Here is a 23,832-nt window from a genome sequence, read left to right on the forward strand (position 1 = left end):
CCAAGAAAAATCATACAAGATTATCAACGTATTCCTCGAGCCCGTGTAAGAAGTGTTTTACCCAGATCAGACCTCACAACTGGAGTGGCCATTGTTCCACGACTCGATTGTAAGTAGAAAATTTATGTATAATCACATTAATTCCGTATTGTTGCACAAACGTAACGCAACTATTTATGATAATATAGCGCAACAGTTAAATTTTATTTTCTCAAACACATAATTACTTTCAAAATCGGAACTTTTTAATTTCTGTTGCAACTAACCAAAGAATAAAAAAATAACTTAATTAATTAATTCTGATTTCACTCGATGCCTCATTAGATGTCGAGGATGCTGGCGCCGAGGAAGATGCAGGCGGCAAGTTGCATCATGATCAATGCATGTTACATTTAGATATCTAAATAATTTGCATAAAACCAGATATACTTTTCCAGAAGCAGTAAGGGAATCATTACAACGAATAAGGAGGCAGCAAGTGCCTAGAAGAGTTAGGATGACACCTTGCTGGAGATGTTTAAGAGTAAGTAATTTGACGCATCTTCCTTCTTACGATACACATATTTGTATGTAAATTTGATAACGCTTTAAAAGGGAAAAAAAACAATGCAAATGTTCAGCTATGAAGTAAAATCTATATCTCGAAAATATTTCTGACCAAGTTTCCTAAACGAAAGTATGTGGTCATCGCGATCAAAGCTTGACCTAGAGCTAGCCCTTCTACTATTCCAAGCACAGTTTTGGCTGCCCTTTCTTCCGCCCATAAATTCGTTTTCTCTGATTTTTACCCGTGTTTGCGTCACCGTTTTTTTCCTTGCCCTACATTTAAACGAAAAGACAACTTTTTAAATCTACTGTGGCGAATCTATATGAACAATTAATGAAATTCATAAGGCTCTAATATGAAAACACAAATACGAAGTGTTGAAAGGGTAAGAGCAAAGACTTAAAATTACATTTAAAATTAAAATGATTAAGATACTTAGTTGAGAAACGTAAAATTGCTTATATGTCGATTCTCTCTCTTGACAGTTATAAAAGCACGTCGAAGTAACTACAAAATGCAACCAACCAATCTACACGAATATGTACCTTCGTGCTTCTTTGTATCTTTATACTCTGCACAGTGCATTTCATTTATACGTAACCATTACTAGTAAACTTGTGAATTTTATTCAGGGGTGCGCAACACGTGAAGCATAATAGAGAAAATTCATAAGGCTCTAATGTGAAAATACAAATACGAAATGTTAAAAGGGTAAGAGCGAAGACTTAAAATTAGACTTAAAATAAAAATTATTTATTACTCCCCATCTATATAAATTATTAAGATACTTAGTTGAGAAATGTAATATTACTTATAAGTCGATTCTCTCTCTTGACAGTCATAAAGCGTAAAGAACAGCCGTGCGGCGCAGCAGTTTTAATTGCAACAAGAATTCGCGTCCTGCTACGAAATACCGCGGATTGTGTTTTCACGCAAGTATACACGGATCAGCAAAGTTGGCCCATCGCTGGACGTAAGATCGTTCGTGTTTGAGAATGTTTAATGCATGGACCGCGCGGTCGTAGGTAGGTGAACGGTTAACCGATGTTTGTATGGCTGTACTCCCAGCACAGATCCCGGAACACCGAAGATATCGTAGAAGTACTGCGCAAACACTCCGACTGACTGTTTCTCAATCAGAGTCGCGTATACGGAAGGCACACGGTTATAGCAGCACTCGGTGCCCGCCTGTTTTCACGGTCATCCTATCTCCGAAGTGCGCAATTTGTCATCGTATAAAATACGTAGCTTTAAAATATACTCAAATTTAAAGATGCGACTATATCTCCAGTTAAAAATGAATAATTCATCCGGCTAACAATCGCAGAAACTGGCCGAAAGAACAGTTATCGAAAGTATTTTGACGACAAATTGAATTAATTAAAAATCTACCTGACACGATCGACAAGTAGGTCATAATGAGAGCAATCCAAAAATTCAAAATCACCGACAATTTGTTTTCTGTACCTCGACTTTTACGAATATAATATTCTTTGAAATAAAATCGCAGAATCAATTAGATAAGATTTCAACATATGTACATTCTCAGAGCTTGATGACAGGTGGTCAATAATCGAATACTAAATAGCATTTCGGGGACTGGGTATTCGTTAAGGAGAAGATTAATATTGACCCGGGAATATATTCTTATACATGCATTATCATATCTGACCAAGGATGTCCGAGCAATTCGGCGGGTTCTCGGAAGAACGCGTTGTATTGGCATTTCGCGCGGAAATCGCTTTTAAGCATCGTTGTTGCCTGGTATCGCGTGGAGAACGGGCGGCGAGGCGGCGCGTGCACGGACGAAACGGGCACGCGAAGACGCGGAGGACGCGAGTGGTGGCGAATTTACGTAATGAAGCGATCGCCCGGGTGGTCCCGAGCGTGAGACGCGCGTACGCACGTTCCTTCCCGTCGTTCCCGATGCGAGACGCTTGCCAAGATGGAGAGAACAAAGGGAGACGAGAGCGGGAGTCTCTCTCTCTCTCTTGTTCTCCTCGAGGACGACTCCGGCGTCGTTCGACTCTTCGGGGGCCGCGGCGGGTCGAATTAACGGCACCGGAAATACGAGGCAACGTGCACGCGCTCGCGGCCGCATTATGCGCATGGAAGAGAAACGCGCGCTCGCGAGCGTTTACCACCCACAATCATTTGCCAAAACGCGCCTCTCGCCCGTGATTTCCACGCGGCGCGCACCGTCGGGGCACCGCGGCCCCGAGACGCCGCACGTCAGAATATTTGAGATGGGTTCGCCCCGAGCGCTAAGGGAACCAATCACCAATCTTTCAGAGAAACGTCGTCGAAGTTCATGTTCGCGCGATCGTCAAAAGATCATCCTTGCCTCCCGGTAAAATATAGATTTCTTCAATGAGCGTGCACAAGACTTTAAGACTCTTTAATTACGTTTGGCTCGTTAACATTGTTACGAGACGAGCGAAACATATACGTGTATCATTTTAATATTAGTAGGGACGGCTCTTATAGGGTAAGACGACCAAATGCGGATCAAATAAGCGACATTTTAAAGTAATTCACTTAATTTTTGCTCTTGTACATATTTTCAACTTTATGCTACGTTGTCGATATCGCGAAAGGCATCGACGTGCTTTCGCGTCGCTTATTAGCGACTCGTCAAATTGTTGATCCGCATTTGGTATTTGATCCGAACTTGGTCACCTTACCCTAATGTTAATTATATTTTTCTTAATTATATTTCAAACTGAGCTTGATTATATCTCATGAAATATCTCAGTGTATCTTAGAATCGACCCGCAAGATACATACAGGGAAGATGAGAAACAGCGCACTTAGGATAAAAGATGCGCGTTAGATGTATAGATTGAGAGGAATTAACGAATTTAGTAGCTTGGTGCATGATTTGGATCATGCACGGCTTGCGCAGGTAAAAAAATTCGAACCATTACTGCGGTTCTTGAATCGCGCATTAGGCTCACATTATGCACGCTTGCGTTTCAATTAACATCGCGTTTCACGTGAAATTGCTTAATCCGCCGCATGCACGAGACTAACAAACCGCTATTAACGTGATTATCGTTGGTAACTGAAAACGCTTTATGGAACAAAACGCTACCTGATACGCGCCTTGCAGAAATTACCTATTAATTTCTCGAAAATAGTAATATTAACATTCTATTCGCGCGTCACTTAATTAACGAATCACGTTATTCAATTCCGCAAACAGCGTGACTCTTCATGCACGTAAATCATAACTTAATAATTACCTAGTAAAATGAAACTCCCGATATTCGGTAACACGCAACTAATAACATGAAATCGCCTTCACGGAGAACGATATAATTTACGATATAATTTATGTCTTTATTTTACATCTTTTCATTAACTTCCCAATTAAGTAAATCAATTATCGAATAAGCGCGGACACTTGTTGCCATGAACCCTGTTAGCCGGCCATTCAAGGAGCGCAATTAGCCGCGTGAAACTTAAGACTCCGTACCGAGCGAGAGTAATATCGTCCGTTCTTTCTCCGCGATTTCTCCTTTAATCACCGCTCGTCAATCCTGAATACATAGTGCTGCGAAATAAGGAAACGTCGTTTACCTTCCAAATACCATTTTCGAGTATCAACGAGCGTAAGCGGCCGCAGTTAAGGCTATTTTTGGCACGTTCGCGGCGCTTCGTAGACGCATTCGCGTGGGTATCCTTGAGGCAAAGGATCAACACTTTCGATCTTCCAAACCCGCGTGACGACCGCGAGACGCGCGAAAGAGAAGAAATTCCGGCCGGTGTAAGTTAACATTACTGCTTGATAAATTCCGCTGATGCGGACACCACGGCCTCCGAAGGCTGGGCGAAAAAAAAAGACAAGTAGGGAGAACCTGAGAGAAACATCGACGCAAAAGGTAGCTTCTTTGCCACCTATGTTGGTTTAGCCTCGCTCGTTAATCCCATCCACCTACGCATTTTCGTCAGAGTTCAAGGATATCTAGGATATTAAGTGGCGCCTAGCGTTTTCACCTCTCCAAGTACACCGTACCCTCCGCCTCTTTCACTGTCCTCTCTTTCTCCTCCATTTCGGCCACGGCACAGCGCCGGTAACCGATCCGATCCTATCAAGGATGCAGTTAATTACACGTCGCGCAACAGCCGAGCCACAAAGCCATCAGGTCTCACTCAAAGAGATCAACAAAAGAGCGGTGCGCCGACCGGGACCAGACGGGCGTCCTATGCGATTGGCTATTCGCATACCTGTCGGCTATTAACCGTTGATGCGAATCACCGTTTTATCCTCGAATTATACAAATCGGGCCGCGTCCTTTGTGCGGGCCGATCGACGACCGAGGGAGGAGAGCGAGAAGCCCGGGGGGTGATCGCGCGAAAGGTCGTGCTTTGACCCGCTCGCGAGTGCCCAACGCCCTTCCCGCATTAAAGAAATATCTCGTGTATTTATTTCCCATTCGGCCGAACGAGTAAATAGTATTTAATCCTTTCAGTCACAGCGTGCCACCAGTGTGCCACCTGGATACCACCGGTTTTGTTAAGCTTTATGAGCAGTATATAACCAATTTCTTTGCAGTGTTTTCTTTCTTACCTTCCTGCGATTCTAATAAGTAGGAAAAAATTATAATAATGCATAAATGTTTTATACAATTATTGTTAATAACAAATAAGTATCAAAAAATAACAAAATTTGTGAAATCAATTCATGCCAAGAAAAAATATTAGCTATTATTTCCTAGAAATTTGTATATAGGGGGTTTTCGAGGTCGCTGATCAGGAATCCGGTGCCGGATTTTCAAAAGTAAACCAATTTTTATGATAAACCGATAGCTAGAAAAATTGGTGACTGAAAGGGTTAATGCGGCGAGCCGGCGAAAAACTCGGCCCGGCGTCGTTAAAAGATCACGCGCGTGTCACGTTTTTCGCGCGACGCACTTACGACAATGTTTTTAGTGGCGCCTTCGCCGCGAGAAATAATCGCGTCGGATATCGCCGTAGAACGTCTTCATATTTCTCCACGTACGCAAACATTTCCCCAACACTCGCGAGCAGACACTGATAATTAATACTTTTATTATCGTAATAACAAATAGTTTTTATACGTCGTAAGAAATCGCCGCTAATTACGGCGCTCTTGCATTACTCTTCCTCGATCGTATAACGCAATCCTTACACATTACTCGACCGTGTAGCACTTGGGGACGTCCTTTGCACGCACGTGATAACGGAGAAAGAGGGAAGGAGGCCGAGAGAGCGGGAGAGAGACGGGAGACGGAAGACGAGCAAGAGTGCGGTGTACAATGTTCGGTAAATCATTGGACGTTTATTGCAGTTAATTAGTCGACTGACCGGCCCCGTCAGACTGCTTTGCATGTACCATTCGAAGCAGAAGAGCACATATGCGCGCGTGATGGCGCCGTGCAAGGGTTAACACGCGTCTCCATTCAGTACGAATAAAGTACGAAGAATTGGACGTTATCGCAAACATCGTCAGAATTTCGGGAATTTTATTCGACCCGTTCCGGCTACTTCACGGCCATTGGATGAGAATTTTAGTAATTGCATCTTCTCCGTTCATACGAAGAATTCTTCGCGATCGGTTAAGATAAGAAGCGAAATTGTGTGTTGTAGCTATTGACATTCCATTGATAACCAAAAGCATGAACTTCTCTTGTAAATTTTTCACTTTCAGAAAATATAATTTTGTAAAGGCAAAGGCAATAATGTTACTCTGTTCCTATTTAAAATTATCTTCTTTAAAGTGAAGAAATAAAAAATGCAAGAGATGACAGTTTTTCGTTATAACTTTAATATTTTATTATCGTTAAAATATCTCTGAAAATAATCAAAATGCACCTTTAACAGTGTTAAATATTGAAAAGATGCCTAATATCACATGTTCTTTTAAGAACGATCAACATTTTTAACTGAAGATACCGAAAGACATAAAGAAAACTGAAAAATTCTTCGTATCGTTTGAGAAACCGCGTTTACACAACAACGCTATTAAGAGCGAGTTTCACAAACGTCGCTTTACCGAAGGTTAATTGATTCTCTGCCTCTTCTTAGATAATAAGATAGAAAAAGATCGGGAGTGGACTGGACTCTGGTTAACAGTTAACTGACGTTCGTGAAACTGACCCTAAGTGTGGAAGTTACATACCACGATTGGCAAACAATTAAGGCGAAAAAGAATTATCGAGATACTCTTCCTAATACCAACGAAAGAATGCGAATCGCCAGTAGTTAATTAACGATAATAAGAATTGTTAGACGACATTAGGCCGGCAGATGGTTTATTTTTTAATTCCGACGTTTCGACCATGCGGATTGTGGGTCCTTTTCAAGGAATTTAATAATAAATATTACGTCATCGATATTAAATTAAAAACGGGATTTGACATCCATCTCTCGGCGTCTCTCACACTCTTCATACGTTTATTCGTCAACCGTAATTAATCTTATTCCTCGCTGCAATACGAATCAAGGTATTCCGAATAGTGTAACATGATTCGCTATATAGTTGACGCTTTACGGTCTAAATTAGCGAACGAAAATATTCAGAGGAAAGAGAAAACGAGAGGAAGAGAGAGAAAGGGCGATAAACTTCAGACGCGATATTCGCCCCTGGTTCGCGGTTTCTCGACGGCGGAATGCCGAGAATGAGAAAAACGGTACATACTGAACTCGGCTTCCTCGTTAAAGTAACACGATTTGCGCGCGAATGATTAACCGGCCGTCACCCGCGCTATGCGAATCGCGCGCTGATCAATCGCCAATCGCCATGAAGGGATAATAAATGTGAAATACGATTGGCATTAAGCGAGAGGTTAACGTAAGTCGTACCAGAAAAGGTTCGCGTTGTCTCGCACGCGTGCCTGACATTAAATCGAATGGATTGTTGGCGGAGCTTAATACAATCCAATGGAGAGCCATTCTATGTCAGGCTAATCTTTTTCTAAGTGCGCATAAATAACTTGAATTTCAATCGGTTTTAAGTATCTTGCAATGAAAGAAACAATATGACTACATATCTGCAAAATTTGCAATTTCGTGTGTGTACATATAAAAAAAATATACATAGATAATTACATTTAGCAGCGTAAATGCAATCATTGGCGTACTCACTTTTGAATTATGTCCATAGTCGGCACCTTCCTCCCTGGTATAGCAATCTTCTCGTATTTAACACCAGCATTTGTAAATTCCTGCAACAGAACCGTTAACAACATAAACAATCACATGCATATTGTTGCGTAATAAAAACAGAATATTCTGCGTCGCATGAAACGCGGATAATAGAACGCGTATTGAATTGAACACGCATATAATTTGATCGGCCAAGCTATTGTCCTGTTAAACCGCCCCGGCGCACTCATTAGCATCACTAATTATCACACGTAAAACCGTCAATTACAAACAATGCGGATAATCATACGTCTCTGAGTGCGAGCGTGTCATTCAAGTATGACGTAAACTGAACGTTCGGAAACCGAAACAATCGATCGTTAGATACGAAATTTGCAAGGGCGGAGAGAAAAATTACGACTCTGTAGATTAATCGGCACGAATAAAAGAAAGATTCACAATAATTTGTATCTCGGAAAGTATCCCTCGGTGCACGGCTAGAGGCAACGAGTGTTGCAACTAATTCATGAATTTCGCTATTTCTCTGGGCTGATACTTTTAAACGCTCAAACGCGCTACTACATATTTAAATGTTAAACGAAAAGTAAATATAAGCAACAAAAGTGTTGCGGAAAATTTAGGTCTATGTAAACTTAATAATCAGTATCGAACGAGAATTAATTTTGAAAAATTAAAATATTTTGCGCTACCTTTACAAAAAGCCTCGCTTAACAATAACAGTAACAACAACGTAACTCGAACCTGAGTGATGTCAGATAACAGTTACCACTAGTTTTTCCTCTCTGATGACAGATCACATCATAATAATCAATCTTTTTGACTTTGCTTTTAGCGAGATATTAGAAACTCAATCCTGGTGATCGTGCACTATTGCGCTTAATGGCTATATCGAACCTATTTTCTTTTTCCCGGCCGTCGATAATGCGCAAGAAACTCTTTCGCACGTTGAAGAATATTTCCGATTTTCACTCTCGATAAAAGTTAATTTATAATAAATCAGGAGAGAAAATGTATTGCCGAAGATAAGAAATTTTGTAATAACAATTTATACACAATTCTCTGCTCGTACGAGAGATTCTCTAATCGCAAATTTAACTTGCGATATTTCGGAGATTTTGAGAAAAAGAAAGTAGAAAACTCAGCGTGCATCGTTTGTTCAAACCGCAAGAGTTTTGTATATGTAAATATACACAAAATTGAGAGAGTAAAAGACACATCTAATGATAAAATCTTTACGAAGCGGTATGCGAGGTCCTTTGTCTCTACAATCTTGTTTTCCCCCATGACATCGGCCACGGGCAGGAAAATTAAAGGACCGCCTAAGCGCTTCATTATACGTGTATAATGTGCTCTAATTAGGCGTGGGCGACACCGAGAGATCTCTCTGTTAATTATCGTTGCCCCGCAGCGCTATTGATGTTCGCGCCGGCGTGTATAATGTTTTTAAAACATATCCCCCTGGGATTCCTCACTCTCCTCGCGTGGCAATTGGCTGTCCAAACGCCGGTGGGGCCGGGACAAAAAGCAAAAGATAAAGCGACCGAACCGACTCCACGACTTATTAATATAATTGATCGGTCTTCGGTCCTTCTCTCTTTGACAGCTCTGACCCAGAAAACATCGCGGACACATTCCCGTTCGACACAACGGCCGGCAGTCAGCCGATCGAGTCGCTCTGTGGCAGCTGGCTATTCCAAAAATCTAATAATAAGTTCATTAGCTCGCGGGCCCTCTACCCTCGCTACAAATTAGTCGGGCCGCTCTCGAGTCCAAAGTGACCCTGATGCGATATTAGAATGTCAAGGCGAGAGCGAACGAAGAGGAGCGGATGAAACCGAGAAAGAAAGAAAGATGGACGAACAACGATAACAGTTGAACCGTGAAGTTTGAGAAAAGGAAGGAGAGAATTTGTATATCTGCTCGATCAAGGAATGCAGCAGCAGGTGACAGCTTGCGGGAGAGTGAGAAGAGAAGATGTCTCCTGTCTCGAATTACTAAAAGGTAAGAGAGCGCGTGCATAAACATAGCGAATTACGACGTGAAATTCGAACGATACGCGATATGTTTCCGCATTAAATTCATGTAGCTACATCAGTATTATTTCATCAAACGATATTGCCTGCATACGTGGCCCCTTTTTAATCGCGTGTAACAATCTTACATTAATTTGTCTCTTACGTTACGTCCTGTATTATGTTTGCAATAATATTTATTTCACAATTAATGAAATTATCGGTATTCATTAATTATCGACTGTGTAAAGTGATCGCTATTTGTTCAAATCGGTAAAGATCGGTCGTTCGATTAAATACTCAGTTCAAGTTTTAACTTTGTGTCTCTTACCTTTTTGTCATAGTAGCGATACGTATTGGTCAAATCGACGATATACTTGAGATGAGGAAAGGCTTGCAGCAACACTTTCGTAGTAAATCTGCAACAACGGACAACATGTGGCCGGATTATAATGTGCGCGCAGAGTGGTGTTCCGATTTATCGGTCGCTCATAAAATCCTTACGCTACTTGAATCATAAAACGTCTTTCTTCGCTTATAGATATAAAGAAAATAGGAGAATCTAGTCGGTTAAGACGGCGTGCACAGAAAGATTCCTCTCGAGGGGCGCGATCTGTACGACTGGATGATATATTAAGGGAAGCGAGGAATCTCTGAGGCTCCGAACGAAAGGGATCGGATTAGGCGGGGGTGTCGGCCCAAATAGTTTCACCATCCCTTTCGATATATCAAAACCTTTGAGAGACGTACCAGGTGCGTGCGTGCGTGCGTGCGTGCATAGATACGGAAACGAGCACGACCATATGTTGCCCCGAATGATTCCCCATAAATAAACAACCCTCGCTCGCGTACGCGCCGAGATGTTATTAAAAATAAAAAGCACGTGAAATTTATTAGGATACTGGTCGATTTAAAAGCAATTAGCGGCGAGCTAATGTGACCCGGCAGATTTATGTACATGGCCGATCAAGTGAGAAGTATCACGTCTTTTCGAACGCACTGTAATCGTTACTATAATTTCCACGAGCGCCGCGATTTATCGACTAATATCCTTTTCTTTTTCTTTTCGCGCGTCGGGTTACCGCGGCGCGACACCACTCCGTCGATCTCGCTAATGCGCTTTAGTACGCTCATGCATCATCTCCTGTCTGCAAGGAGAGAAATTCTGCACCGTGTTGTAAACGCGGTACAGATATTTGCGGAATGAAAGAGAGGCGGTTGGCCAGCCGCGGTGTTTACACGAGAGGTGTCCGAACGACAAGTCATCCCGATACTCACTGTTGCTCCGGCTCCAAATTCTTCGCTATGGCCTGAAACAAAAAAAGAAGGCAACATTTATCATGACGGAAACGCAGCGAGAAATAATTAATAATCCTTAGCTTAGCGACAGCCGCGACTGCTTCGAGAGAAACTTTAAGCGGCAACTCTGAACGACTTCATCTCCGCGACGATTATCATCGCCGCATACCTTCGTCTCGTGAGACCTGCACGGACGCAAGGGGGATATACCGATATCGCGAGTCATCCCCTATTTCTCGTTAATTAATAGCGCAAGCCTGATAGACCGCACGAGGCGATCGCGCGCCACGATCAAGGATCGCGTATCGCCGACGAGTGATTGATCGACTCGAGTCTTACGTTAAATAACGATACGTAACGACGTCGGTAGTGAAGACCGGTGAGAAACCCTAAGCACGCTCCCGCCACGGGCACGATGACTCGATGATTGTAACACCGGCGCTTCTTGAAAAGGCATCGATATCAAAGACACGTGGTTCACTGATTCTGCCTCATCGATATTCATATCGTTATGGCAAGTACGTCTTTGGTGATTATTTGCAACAATTACGTCGTTGAATATGCTCGTTACTCAAGCCACCCTATTCAAAGACCCCACAGAAGAATCTAGTAAACAAATTCTTTTAACGATACAAAAGAGAGGTGAGCTATTAGCTGAATAATGTACAAGTTGAAGAAAGTAATAACACGGTGTGCACTATTTATACACGCACGTTTTAGATTAACAGGCGTAGAATACGGTGCAAGGTAAATTGAAACTTTCGTTAATCGGCTTGTAACGTCGCACCCGCTATGGGTGGGCTAATGATAATTACAGGTTTAGATGTAGCCATCCGATTGGCTAGGCGGAGAGATCGTATCTACGGATGAGTACGGAATGAGTATCGGTCGCATTAATAACGGACTCGTGGTATGGCTTTTGTATCCGACGTAATAATCCGACGTTGACTAGGCGTGAGATATTTCCCTCTCCCGTTTAGAGCCGCTTCCGTTGCTCTCTGTTGCTCGTACATACGTTACTTATCTTGAAGTGTAATTTTGCGATCTCATAATTAATCTCGTGTGCTTATTATAAAACGTATTGTTTATATTTGCACTTTCTCTTACGAGTCCATTTCTTAGCGTACAATATTAATAATTCGGCAAATGCGGCAGAGTTTCTTATAATTTTTATCTAACGTAATTAAAATAGTCTCAGTCTTCAACAGCGCGGTGCATTAACACATTAATTTAAGTAATTGTGTGCGATGCGCGTATGATGTAAGAACATAAGATAAAAAATTCACAACAAACAATGCTGTGACGCAATTGGGGCCGGCGAACGCCAGCGTGCGCCTCGGCCTTTGACGAGTCGAGATTCGCGTATTTACGCTCCAAGTAAGGACAGAAGGCGCGAGGTAAATGCAAGGATTTACGAGCCTTCTCGGGAGAGGACATTCGCGGCACTCCTCTCCGGGGAGGACGCAAAGCGCGAAGGGAGAAAGAGAGAACGAGAGGAGAGAGGAGAGGAGAAGAGGAAGGGGGATAAAGGGTACAGGTAGCTTTGGACCACCTGCGAAATTTACTAACCCCACTCGTGCCACGGGCAGTTTATTTTTCGCACGACACACTCTGTTCCTCGCGGTTGACAGCCGGATCGTCCTCTCCGCTGATTCCACCATTCAATTTCACGATCCTTAATCTAATATATGGGCCCGTCTAAATCAGGATTATCGGACCGTGCCGACATTGTGTGAATCTTCCTGACGGTTCGCACGAGTTCACGCAGCATCCGTCGCGCGTCGGAAAGTTTATTGCTGCACCTTCCAATTTTCGTGCTCTCGCAAATGCCACTCACTTCGGAATCATTCGCTTCTACGATTACTTGAAATAACTTTGCGCATATCACGGAATTAAATATTGTTTCGCTGCATTTCTGTGGCGGCTAAATTTTTCATCTCGAGAAAAATAATAAATAAAAAATAATTGTACAATTTCGCGTAGAGAATATATTAAAGAGTGAAATGAAGAGGATGAAATGTAACTATACCGAAAAATTAAACTAAGATGATTTTATTTCTCCAAAGATGTACGGTGTGAGTCGAAAACACGGGCTTCGCACACCGACAAATTCGACCGGTCGAAAACACAACGGGACGTATGTTAAATCATATTTCTCTGCGTGCCAATAATGTGTCTGGTACTGGCTGCAGCGCCGCGAAACATGCGCGCCGTTATGCACACGTCTTATTTTTAGCAAAAGATTCGAACGAAGATTGCAGGCAGATTCATTAATTAAGATGGTAGAGAAAATTGCATTTATCAGAAAGCGTGTCGAAATATTTTCACATATTAATGCATAATGCAGCCACATATTATGCGAAGCAAAATTTGTGTAGGTCATAAAAATTCGCAAAAATGGGTGTTGATCAAGCGCAGCGCGGTACGAAGCCGTCAAAAAAATGCGATCTTGGCGCGCGACGTAGGCGTTGGCGAACGGTAGGTATCGATAATATTTATTGGAAATATTTACGAGGGGTGAGCTTCCACGCCTTTGTACCGAGTGGGCCGTAATATTTCCAAGGTCCTTGCCTGGTCATTCGAAGTCGACGGCGTAATCTCGGCGAAACTGGCGTGAGAACTTTGGCGCGAACGAGGGGTAACCGCAAATTCAGGTGCAACGCACCGATGACAATATGATTGAAGTTTTCTAAATGGTCCATCGCAAACCGTTAAAATAATTATAGCAGTTAGATACGTGTGTTTCATCTATATACTTCCAAAAAATATAGAAAAATAAAAACGTCTTAGTTCTCTGTCTGTCTTTCAAAATAGTAATTATGAGAAATCAATCGGCAACGATAAAAATAAAATTTATTTAGATAACTTTTCAAGCGAAATCTAAAAAATGGGATGCTAATTTCGTCAAGATCACCTCGCAGCAAGACTTCTCATGTCTCTCCAAAAGACACAATGCATCGTAATTGCGAAGCAAAATTGGTCTAATACAAACTAGGACGGCACAGCAATTCAAAGGACGATGCGAACAATGGCGAGCGAACACAGAGGCACTTTCGTAACAGAAATAAGCGAGACGTCGTCAAATTCCACGTGTCACTAAATTCCTGTGTACTCCATGAATTACTCGTAAACATGTATTTTCCTGAATGGGCGAGTATAAAGCAGGTAGGACATTATCATCAAGCTTTATCCAAAAAATTATTATATCTCGCTTGACTCGCTCATTCAAAAGTATCGTTCAAAATTGTCTTCACAAGCAAGCGTTGCTCAAAGCTTATTATGCGTTGGTTGCTGAAACTCATAGTAAAACACGCTATTTCGCTTTTTATGTTATCAAAAACCCACACAATTAAACCCATTTAATTTCATATAATTATCCAAATCCAAATTCTTAAATTCAATTGCAGAGATTACAATAATTAATTTTATTAATTAACCAAAGAGAGATTTTTTAGAGCGAATACTAATTTACAAAATTATAATGTACCAAATTTATACCATTTGCCCTAAATTTAAAAACTTTATATTATCAAATGTATACGAAGAATTCTCTAAAGCAGGAAATACAAACACTAGATTGATGAACGAAGCCTATATAAGAACGAGATGGGGTGGGGGGAATGGAAAAAAGGAAGGCAACCTGCGAGAGGAACATTTTGCTGCATGAGAGAACGAGCGACATTTCTACGCGTTCATATACAGCCATGCACAGAAGCCATATAGACTGCTATATGACCATCTCGAGCTGATATATGCGCGACGTTATTCGTATCCACTTACTTCCTCGTTTGGCAAAAGATTCGAAGCGATCTGAAATAGGTCACCTACGACAGAAGATACGTACGACAACACGACGCGTCGTTCGCCAGTCATCGTTAATGATATTTTAGCAATCACTGAATGACGAATCGTCAACTACAAATGAACTCGACAAACGTGAAAATGTTTGAATTTAAGGTTAAAAAGAATTTCATCTTCGCCATTAAATACGAATCTATTTCAGCGTAATTAGTTGTCTAATTATATAATTTGTCGTTTCCGATTTTATTCTTTTGTCTTTGAGATAACCGATTGAATCGCATAACTTGTTTGAATAGAATATTTCTTGACTCGTGAGAAGAATAATTGCATACGACGTTGGATAATAAATAAAACGTGAATCCATCAATCCTCCGCTTCCCGCGTGCGCAGTAGGTAAACTATTTTAAAAGTCGAATGCCTCTGCGAGGATCTGTGAAAATTGAATTTCCGTCCGCCTTCTCTAATAACACCTCAGTTCGATATTCCGCGGTGCTTTAACGATTTTCGAAAAGATCCAAAGCCGATCGATACAGCGTCGATTAGCGACCACTCCTCAGGCCCTATTGTGCCCAGTGAATTGACCATTAGCGGGGTTCCAAGAGATATCATCGGTGATTATACGGCGGTGAAATATAAGGCATCTCAAAAATATGTCTTTCCCAGTTTCACGTGAAAAATTAACGAACGGACAATAAATTCAAAGCAACATTATGCAATGACGCGTGTCAATTCGTGAGAAGAGATCAATAAAGTAATCTCGGTAGGAAGGTGTCAAAATTCCCCCAGGTACAATGAGGGGCGAAGAGAGAAATTGAATCGTTTGTATCAGCAACGTGCCGGGGTTTAGTCCTTAACGCGGATGCTGCAAGCGCTCGGGAATTGATTACAGGCATCGTATTACCGCGATACGGCGGCGTAGCCTCGCCATTATGTGTGGATAACGAATTAGTACCGCTCCGACACGTGGCTTTATAGACTACCATCAGCGCGCCGCGTGTTTCCTATCACCGACTGTCGTGAACGCACGGCACAGCACGGCGAAAGCGGGACCATGTTTCCTGACCGTGTATAAATAATAGGGCCGCGTCGGCAGTCGCTATAATTCAATTCACACCTGATAACCGCGACCGTAGAATTTCCATATTACAGGCCGTAATAAAATTAAAAATATTTTCAGGGCGGTCCGCACGCCCCGGGGGGTCCGTCTCTCCTTATTCGTGCCGGGCGGACGAGAATCGCGATCCTCCGCGTTCGCCGACATCACGAATTTGTTCCCCGAATTTGTTTCCCCGTTGTCGCCGGTGGTCCGTCGTCGGCTGTGACATACGAGGGAATGCATGCAAAACGATACCGCGAGACCGAAATATTTATGCGCCAGATCGGCGAGCGATATTAGACACTAGACAAGTAATTACAATGAATCTTACGGGATGAATGAGAATCTATTTGCGAGACGTTCGACAAGAGGCTAATGAATATTTGCGTTTTCTATCGTCGTGTTTTATCACGAGTGACGCGCGGACCGGAACTTATGGCGCCAGTAAATCTTAACGGACAATAATCTCTTATATAATTTAGCTTTCTTACTTCTCTCTTTAGTTGAGTGGATCTTCAACATGCGCTCTGACAATTAAAATTGCACCATGAACACTGTGTTCTTATTACATACAGAAGAAAGTCCCCTACTAGGAGATAGGATCCTAATATGGGGTTTCTGTTAAATTAATAGGCATCATCAGTTGATTCCACCATGAATTTATTGTCCTCGGAGCGAAATCACAGTTTAGTGGAAAATTCATTGTTAGATTGTGTAATCGCTACAAAAAAAAAGATTTGTGATTTAATTTGGATGTTGAAAACCTGCTATCTCATATTAGAAACCTATCTTATAATAGAGGACTTTCCTCTATAATTTTAAAGAAATGAGTTTACGGAATTGCTGTGTCGCTTCGTGCCTCTATTCGAGTACGGCAGATTATATTTGTATTATAAATTAATCAATATAGTATGCGGTCATAAATTATCCTAAGAATCGCTAGAAATGCGGTGCTAATTGACAAAAATGACAAAACCAAGTATAGGCGGCGTAAGATTAATAAAAATCGATACAATCCATTTTCCGCGGGAACAATGTTGCAACATCGACACGATGTACGGGTCCCCCTTTGTAGCAATCGCGACGTCGTCGACGTGCATTAAGGGATATTACGGGCGGGCATTGCAGAAGGACGTTATAACGCTTTCGTGTGGGTTGCGCCGAATGGAGCCCTAGTAGACTCTCTAAAGCTACGGTTGCGCGCCATCATTTTGCGGCGTCGGGCTTCCGGTATTCACGGTGCAGTTACAGCAAACGGCCGAAATGACTTATACCAGCATCGGCATTTCCCAGTCAGGATCGAACGTCGCTTTTATTACGAAATTCTTACGGACAGATGATACCGCAAGACCGTAACAATGCCCGCAGAGTCACGTTAAATCACCGACGATGCCGCCATTCCCGAAACAAGAAAGATCCCCGGCAGCCACCTCCGTCTCTATCGACACCGTCTCTCTTTCGTTCTCCTTCTCAACAGAGTCTCTCGTCGGCGTGTCGGAGTTCCAATGAATTGATTGTTTTAGCTACGGGGGTGAGAATACATTATACATTAACGAGAGACCGGCGCGACCGAAGACAAGATTAACGACCTGCAGGTATTTATGGCCGTGACTTGTCGGGATCGTTTAAACAAATGTTTGTTTCTTGCCTCGGTATGACCCCGCCTCGTCAGTTTCTCGAGAAGGAAAGGAAGATTTCCCGAAGACTTTAAGGGATCCGCAGCTGCTGCTGCTGATGGCGCCGAATCGGTGTCCGATTACTCCCCTCCCCACCTCGCCAAATTACACCCCTTTGCAGTCGACTGACTTTGTGTACCCTTCTTTCTCTTCATCGTCCGCCATATTCGCGCGTCTCCATGAAATTCGTTCGTGCGCGAGGGAAACGGGTACCGCGGATCGCCAGCTAAACAAATAATTCCTCCGATATTACTCTATAATGCGCGTAACCAATCGCGCGGTCTCCCCACGATAGATTCGACACGCCGGTTACGCGAAGATTTATAGGACATAAGCACCGCCTGCCGCCTCGCTGTGCTTTTTTCTCGAGAACATCGGAACTAATCGACGATGCAACAGAACCGGTGGGAGGCGACCGCGGGGCCAATAAATTCGGAGATTTCTTCACGTGTCATCCTCGCGTCCGGTGACGCTCTCGTAAACAGACGGGGCGATCTCGCAGATGGGAGGATCGGACCTTCGACCACCAGGACGGAGCAGGTCCGAAGGAGAACGGAAACGAGATGAACAGAAGAGAGGAAGAGATAGAGAGAAAGAGAGGGAGAAACAACGCGACAGAAGACCGGGAAAATCTCGACGATGCAGGGGAGGGTGACGAAAGCGGGGGTAGGGCACAGAACGGTGGGCGCCGGCTCATACGCGCGCCATTCACAGGAAATTTATGTACCAGAAGCATAAAGCCAGCGCCGCGTCTCTCGGGCCGAAGCAGCCGTGGCATCCAAACCACCGGCGAATCCACAATCGCTCGTTCCTTTCAGCCCCTCAATCTCCCTTTTTTCATCTTGCCCCTCTCCCCCTGTTTTGTTTTCTCTCCCTTTTCTTTTTCAGCTTGCGCGATACAATCCAAGCAATGCTGCACTTCGTCACGTATAATGATGCTGGATATGGAATGGGAGAAATCGAGCGAAGAAAGGACGTAAAGGGCAAGATCGGGACAGTGCGGGGAGGAGAGAGGACGAGTTGAGAAATAAAGGAAAAGTAATACTATTGCCTCCTCAACGATTCCCATCGCTCTGTGAGAACTTCCCGCGGAACATTTGCGGCCCATTATTCCCCCCCGTACTCGTATCAAGAGGATCGGCCGGTGCATATACCGAAGAAATGGCCTCCTACGTCTCGGCTATAGTTTCTTAAAAAAAATCTGCGATCGCTTTCAATTCGTTTGTTCGCACTTTAAGCTGCTATGCAAATTATTTAACATTCTTCAAAAAGAAAATAGGGCAAGCGAACATTTTTTGGAACAGCACCGATTTCGGAACACTTAAATTTCTTTCGTGTTAGCCGTCGCGTCATGTCAATTTTGATGTTGGTGAGAGCATCGTAAATCAACTACAATCAGAAATATCACGGTAGAGGAAAGTCCTCTATTATGAGATAGGAACTATGAATTTGTGAGTATTATTCATTTGAAGGATTCAACTTAAGGTGCAAGTAGAAAAGTATGTCGCATCAAAAGCTCGTACGAGCCGTTGAACTGCACTAGACACGGGCATCCCGGTTGAGTATATCTTCCAGATTCTTTACGGCTACGCGCGTCACCGCCTTGCTGTGCACGTACGTGTACAAATGGGCAGTACCTACGCGTAACGAAGCCTCGCAAAATGAGAGGAACAGCGAAACACGATCGGGTAAGGAGATAACGCTGGCTACTGCGAGATCTTTACTCCGCGGGCTTCCCGGAAAGAAAGGCACCCCCCGAGATGGACACTGGCCATCTTATCTAGCGGAGATAGACCGTGGCCCAGCTACCATATCAGATGAGACGCGATAGATGGGACGGCGTGACAAAAGTGTCCTTGCACGTCAAGCATCCCCTTCAACGCGAGCGCACCTGTAAGAACTCACCCGCGCCATGATAAAAACCTTCAGCAACCTAGTTAACTTTAGTTGTATCCATGATGATACATATCGTTTGTTAATGTTTGAAGCTAGTAAATTAACTAAAATTGAAACACTAAAATATTACAGAACGCTACTAAAGGACTCAAAAGTGAAGAGATCGATCGACGCGTGTCGTCATCGCGCGCAAATCCCGTACACTCGCGTCGTTTTCCATTTTAAAATCGTACCGCCGAGTGTGACAATGTTGGATCGCGAGACAAGGGTGTCGATAACAAATAAAATAACCGGCAGCGTCCAATTTAGTAAATGTTCAACACTTTCGCGACGCGCCGGCGTAGATAAAAACTAGTTTCATCAACAAATGACATGTTTATATGCTTTCTTCGGTGTCGATCGGCGGAACTTCGAAAGCAAAGTCGTTCTGGCGCAGTGGGTCTCGGCGTGACGCACGACGACCCCTTTTAGAGGCGCCAGGCTGCTAGAGGAAGAGCAGGAGCAAGGAGGGCGAGCGCAAGAAGAAGAGAATGACGAAGAAGAAGAAGATGCAGGCGAGAGAGGAAAAGAAGGAAGGCGGTCCGACGAAACGGAGCGCGGTGTCGGATCTAGATAAGATCTTCGAAACGGGGATCAGTAATATTTTACAAAGTCATCGAAGTTGCTCGCTAACTTCGGCATAAATTACAATCGCCGTCTCCCATTCTCCCGACCGCCCTCCTTCTTCCTCCCGCCGCGCGTGGCTCATCCCTTTTGTGAAACGCTGCATGGCTATGGGAAGATGAGGATCCACCTCTCTTCAGCGAGTGTTAAACAAACACTTACAATTGCTAATAACATAGGACGCGCGTTCGCCTCGCGGTGAGCCAATAAATCTGCTTATCTAATGACCGTGCACGGCCGATTGCCGATGGGAAACGTAATAGTGACGCGAGGACGTGTCCCGAATTAATTACTTAAACTGAACTTTGTAAAATCAAGTTGTAAACTTGCAATTCGTGATTCGTATATTCATTAATAGTAAAGGAAAAATTCGTCGATTCGTCGTGCACAATTGGCAGTGATCGCTAACCGAATGGTTTTTTTTTTACGAAACTAGTAGTTTCTTGACTAATATTGAAACTTGACTAATCGTAGACTTATGTCACAAGTCCTGTAACAACAGGTAAAAGTTAAAAGTTAACGCGAACGAAACGACAAATAAGAAATTACGAATGACAAACCGCGAATCACGAATTGCGCATAGTGTGGCGCTAGCTTAAGAATGACCGAATTGTGCGCACGGAGTCGGCTGTTTACCCGCGAGATTAGCATCTGCGACAAGGCACAATGCCGCCGTTTATTATCTCCAACAGTGACCGAACCGATAGCTATCGTCGGGGGATCGTTACTTAATATTTTGTCGTAAAAGAAGAAGACGAGAGGGCCGGTCGGAAGGACGCGGGACTCCGGTCCGTGACACGAATACGAGCGACCAAGTTCGCGAGGAATCTCGCTCATAAATCATACGTGAAAAAATGTTTGCGGCTAATCCCACGTGATATGCTAGCAAAAACGTCATGTTATGGCAGTCGTGAATAATGACTGCTGCACTCGTCGGAGCGGCGAATCGATACGATATCCTTGGAGATGTAACGAGGAGCCGTTTACGTTTCAAAAATCACAGAGGCGATTCTCAGACCGAGGGCCGCTCACGTCGTCATTCGCGTGGCCGGCACTTTTCCCAATGCAGGTAAAAGCTTGTGAGAGGAACGAAAGGGTCGTCTGGAAAGAGGTATCCTACATTCCTTGGTTATCATAATGGAATTAATCAGACGGGATATTTGGGCACGATCAGGACTAGACTGTGAAATTCTAACGAACGAGCGTCGAGAAAAAGTCTCATTAAGCTTCAACGGTTCAAAAAACTAGAATCTCTATATAAAATAGAGACGTATGCGTACATCTCTAAAGAATGTCGCGTGCTTCCTTTTCCCCGATAACTATCTTAACCGAAGTAAAATCGTAATTGTACTCCGTGTCACAAATATACGTCAACAGTCGGGTCTTATGTCACGTTCAGTGAAAATTCTGTAAATAATTTCGACACCACAATGCGCGCATTCGTGGCTGGCTGATTTAAATTGCAGATAGGGAGAATAAATTGCATCGCGTGAATCGAAACGCGTTATCCTTCGGTGCACCGTTGGAGGGATGCATTCCTCTAGGAAACGTTAGGCAAATTTAAAACACAAAATGATCAATCCCCCCATTCGTCTTATCCCCGAAGACACGGCTGCTTATACGACGAGGGCGAGTAGCCCGCGTGTAACTGAGAAGTTGATGCGATAACGATCTCAATGTTTGGGATTTTCGAGGGTTGAAATACAGATATCACCCACGAAGAGACGACTATCTTCTCGAGCGGGGCCTAGCTCCTCGACACGAAATTAATATTCTACCACCGTGCAGAAATCGCCCACATTGCCTGCGACAGTCCAGGAGAAAAGAACATATAGTCGATCGAGATGTGCGGTCCGTGTTATCGCTCGGAAAGGAAACGTGATAGCTATCTTTTTATCTACGATTATCTGAAAATACATTTACACATCATTGCCAAAGAGTAGACGTAGACTCATCATTAAGAACAAATTTGAAGTTTAACTTGAATTTTAGTCAAAATAAGAAATAATCAAGAGCCAATCAGTTTTCACACAAGTTTACTTTCATTCTCCAGTTAGCTATTACGTAAAAGTGATAAAAGGAAATATTTACAGATGGGAGCAATATTTATATAACGTTTCGAGATTTAAGAGGATCTATTTATAAACGCGTTTCTCCTCTCATTTCCATAATTCATCGAAGAAGAGGCGATTTCGCACGGGGATGCGTCCAGCGAGAGCACACGACCAGCGCCATCTTAAATCCGTCGGATCAGCATCGTTCCCCAATCAGGGATAGAACGAGAGAAGGACAGAAAGGTGAGCCGTCGTCGGCGAAGAGCGTATCACGTTTCGTGTGAGCCGATATTTGTTACGAGTTCTTATAGATGATGAAGAAGCGTTCGCCGTGCGCGAGCCGGGGTAAGGCCTAAGAATGGGTGCTGGCACTGGGCCCTTTGAGGGCCCTATTAACGAGCGGCCCCCCGCGGCCACCGCCGCCGGCCCAATCAACCCCGAGTCCAATTCGGGGCCCGGGCTTCGACTTGTTTTATGTAATGCCCGCGACGCCAGAATCAATTAGCCCTGGCACCCTCCTATTTTGCGTATGCATGCGCAACGTATATGCATAGCGGGCGATCCCGGGCGAGCCGAAACTTATTTGCAACTGTCCTGCGCGCGCGGGAACGGCCACGGGACGGGAAAAACCGGTTCCGGGGCCGCGAGTTAGGCGGAAATTAAATAGCTCGGGACAAAACGGGGGATCGGAACGTTGCCGCTCACCTCCGACCGCGTGGCGAATTAGGATCGCTAATTTCGCCGCTCGGATCCCGCGGCTTTTTGACACGGTCGGCCTGCGATAGATCCGGCGGACGCTGGATAAGGTACGGCGCCAGGTCACCCCCCGAGTCTTTAGGCGAGCTATTAAAGTTCGCGTCAACGGGCCAACGTCAATGAGATTCGCGCGCGTCATCAATTTTACCTTTAAAGATATCCTAACAACATTATCTTTATTAATTAAGTATACGACAACGTTGCATCGTTGTGCGATAAATGTTGCAGTAACAGACGCGAGTAAACAGCATCGTCGGCAGGCAAATAAGATAAAGAATCGTAATTTTCCTTACCAAAAGAAACAGAGACCACCGTCATCATCCACCAGCTATTGCCCATATCGGTCGCGGTATGTTAATCGATAATTGTGCAACGTTGATTAACATATAGGCTATCGTTAGCATAATTGTCATGAAAAATGACCTGTCTAATCTTTGGCGAGATAACGAGAATCACGACGGTGCGAGAGAGATTATGTTGGCGGAGAGATCCGACGAGCGTAAGTACACGCCGATCGGGAGTGCGCCGTCGTAGCATAGCGCGGTCAATTAGGCGGACTATCGTTACGTGCTTTAATGAGATCTCGGCGCGGAGCCGAAGGTATATAAAAGTGTTTTATGTCCTGTGAAACCTGGGCACCGTTGCGCCGTCAATTAGGAGACTACGCGCCGCGCCGCCCATAATCAGCATATGCAACGTGGCGTATGCGCGGCCCGAGGGCCGATAACCAGGAAGCGACAGTGTGTGATCTCGACTTATTATTTTTGACGGTAAAAGCACCGCGCAGCTGTCAGCCGCTGACAGCATTTTCCCGTTTGCGAAAGGCGTCTTTTTCATGCGAGTGTGTACAATTAACGTCCGCGAAACTTTTGCGCCCGCCCATTTGGTCTCTAAATATATA

The 23,832-nt window shown here is 43.8% G+C and overlaps 1 protein-coding gene across 1 annotated transcript in view; it reads right to left on the reverse strand.

The window, feature by feature from the left end:
- Positions 1-23,832, reverse strand: part of LOC105568017 (RNA/RNP complex-1-interacting phosphatase) — a 45,695-nt gene that overhangs the window by 17,979 nt on the left and 3,884 nt on the right. The window contains exons 3-5 of the mRNA XM_012023358.1: positions 10,969-11,000; positions 10,022-10,109; positions 7,658-7,737 (exon numbers count right to left, since the gene is read on the reverse strand). Of these exons, the coding sequence (XP_011878748.1) occupies positions 7,658-7,737; positions 10,022-10,109; positions 10,969-11,000 (200 nt within the window). The remainder of the gene's footprint in view (positions 1-7,657; positions 7,738-10,021; positions 10,110-10,968; positions 11,001-23,832) is intronic.

Source organism: Vollenhovia emeryi, unplaced genomic scaffold (genome assembly GCF_000949405.1).
Source record: "Vollenhovia emeryi isolate VEMERY1.0 unplaced genomic scaffold, V.emery_V1.0 DF939132.1, whole genome shotgun sequence".
Lineage (NCBI taxonomy): Eukaryota > Metazoa > Arthropoda > Insecta > Hymenoptera > Formicidae > Vollenhovia > Vollenhovia emeryi.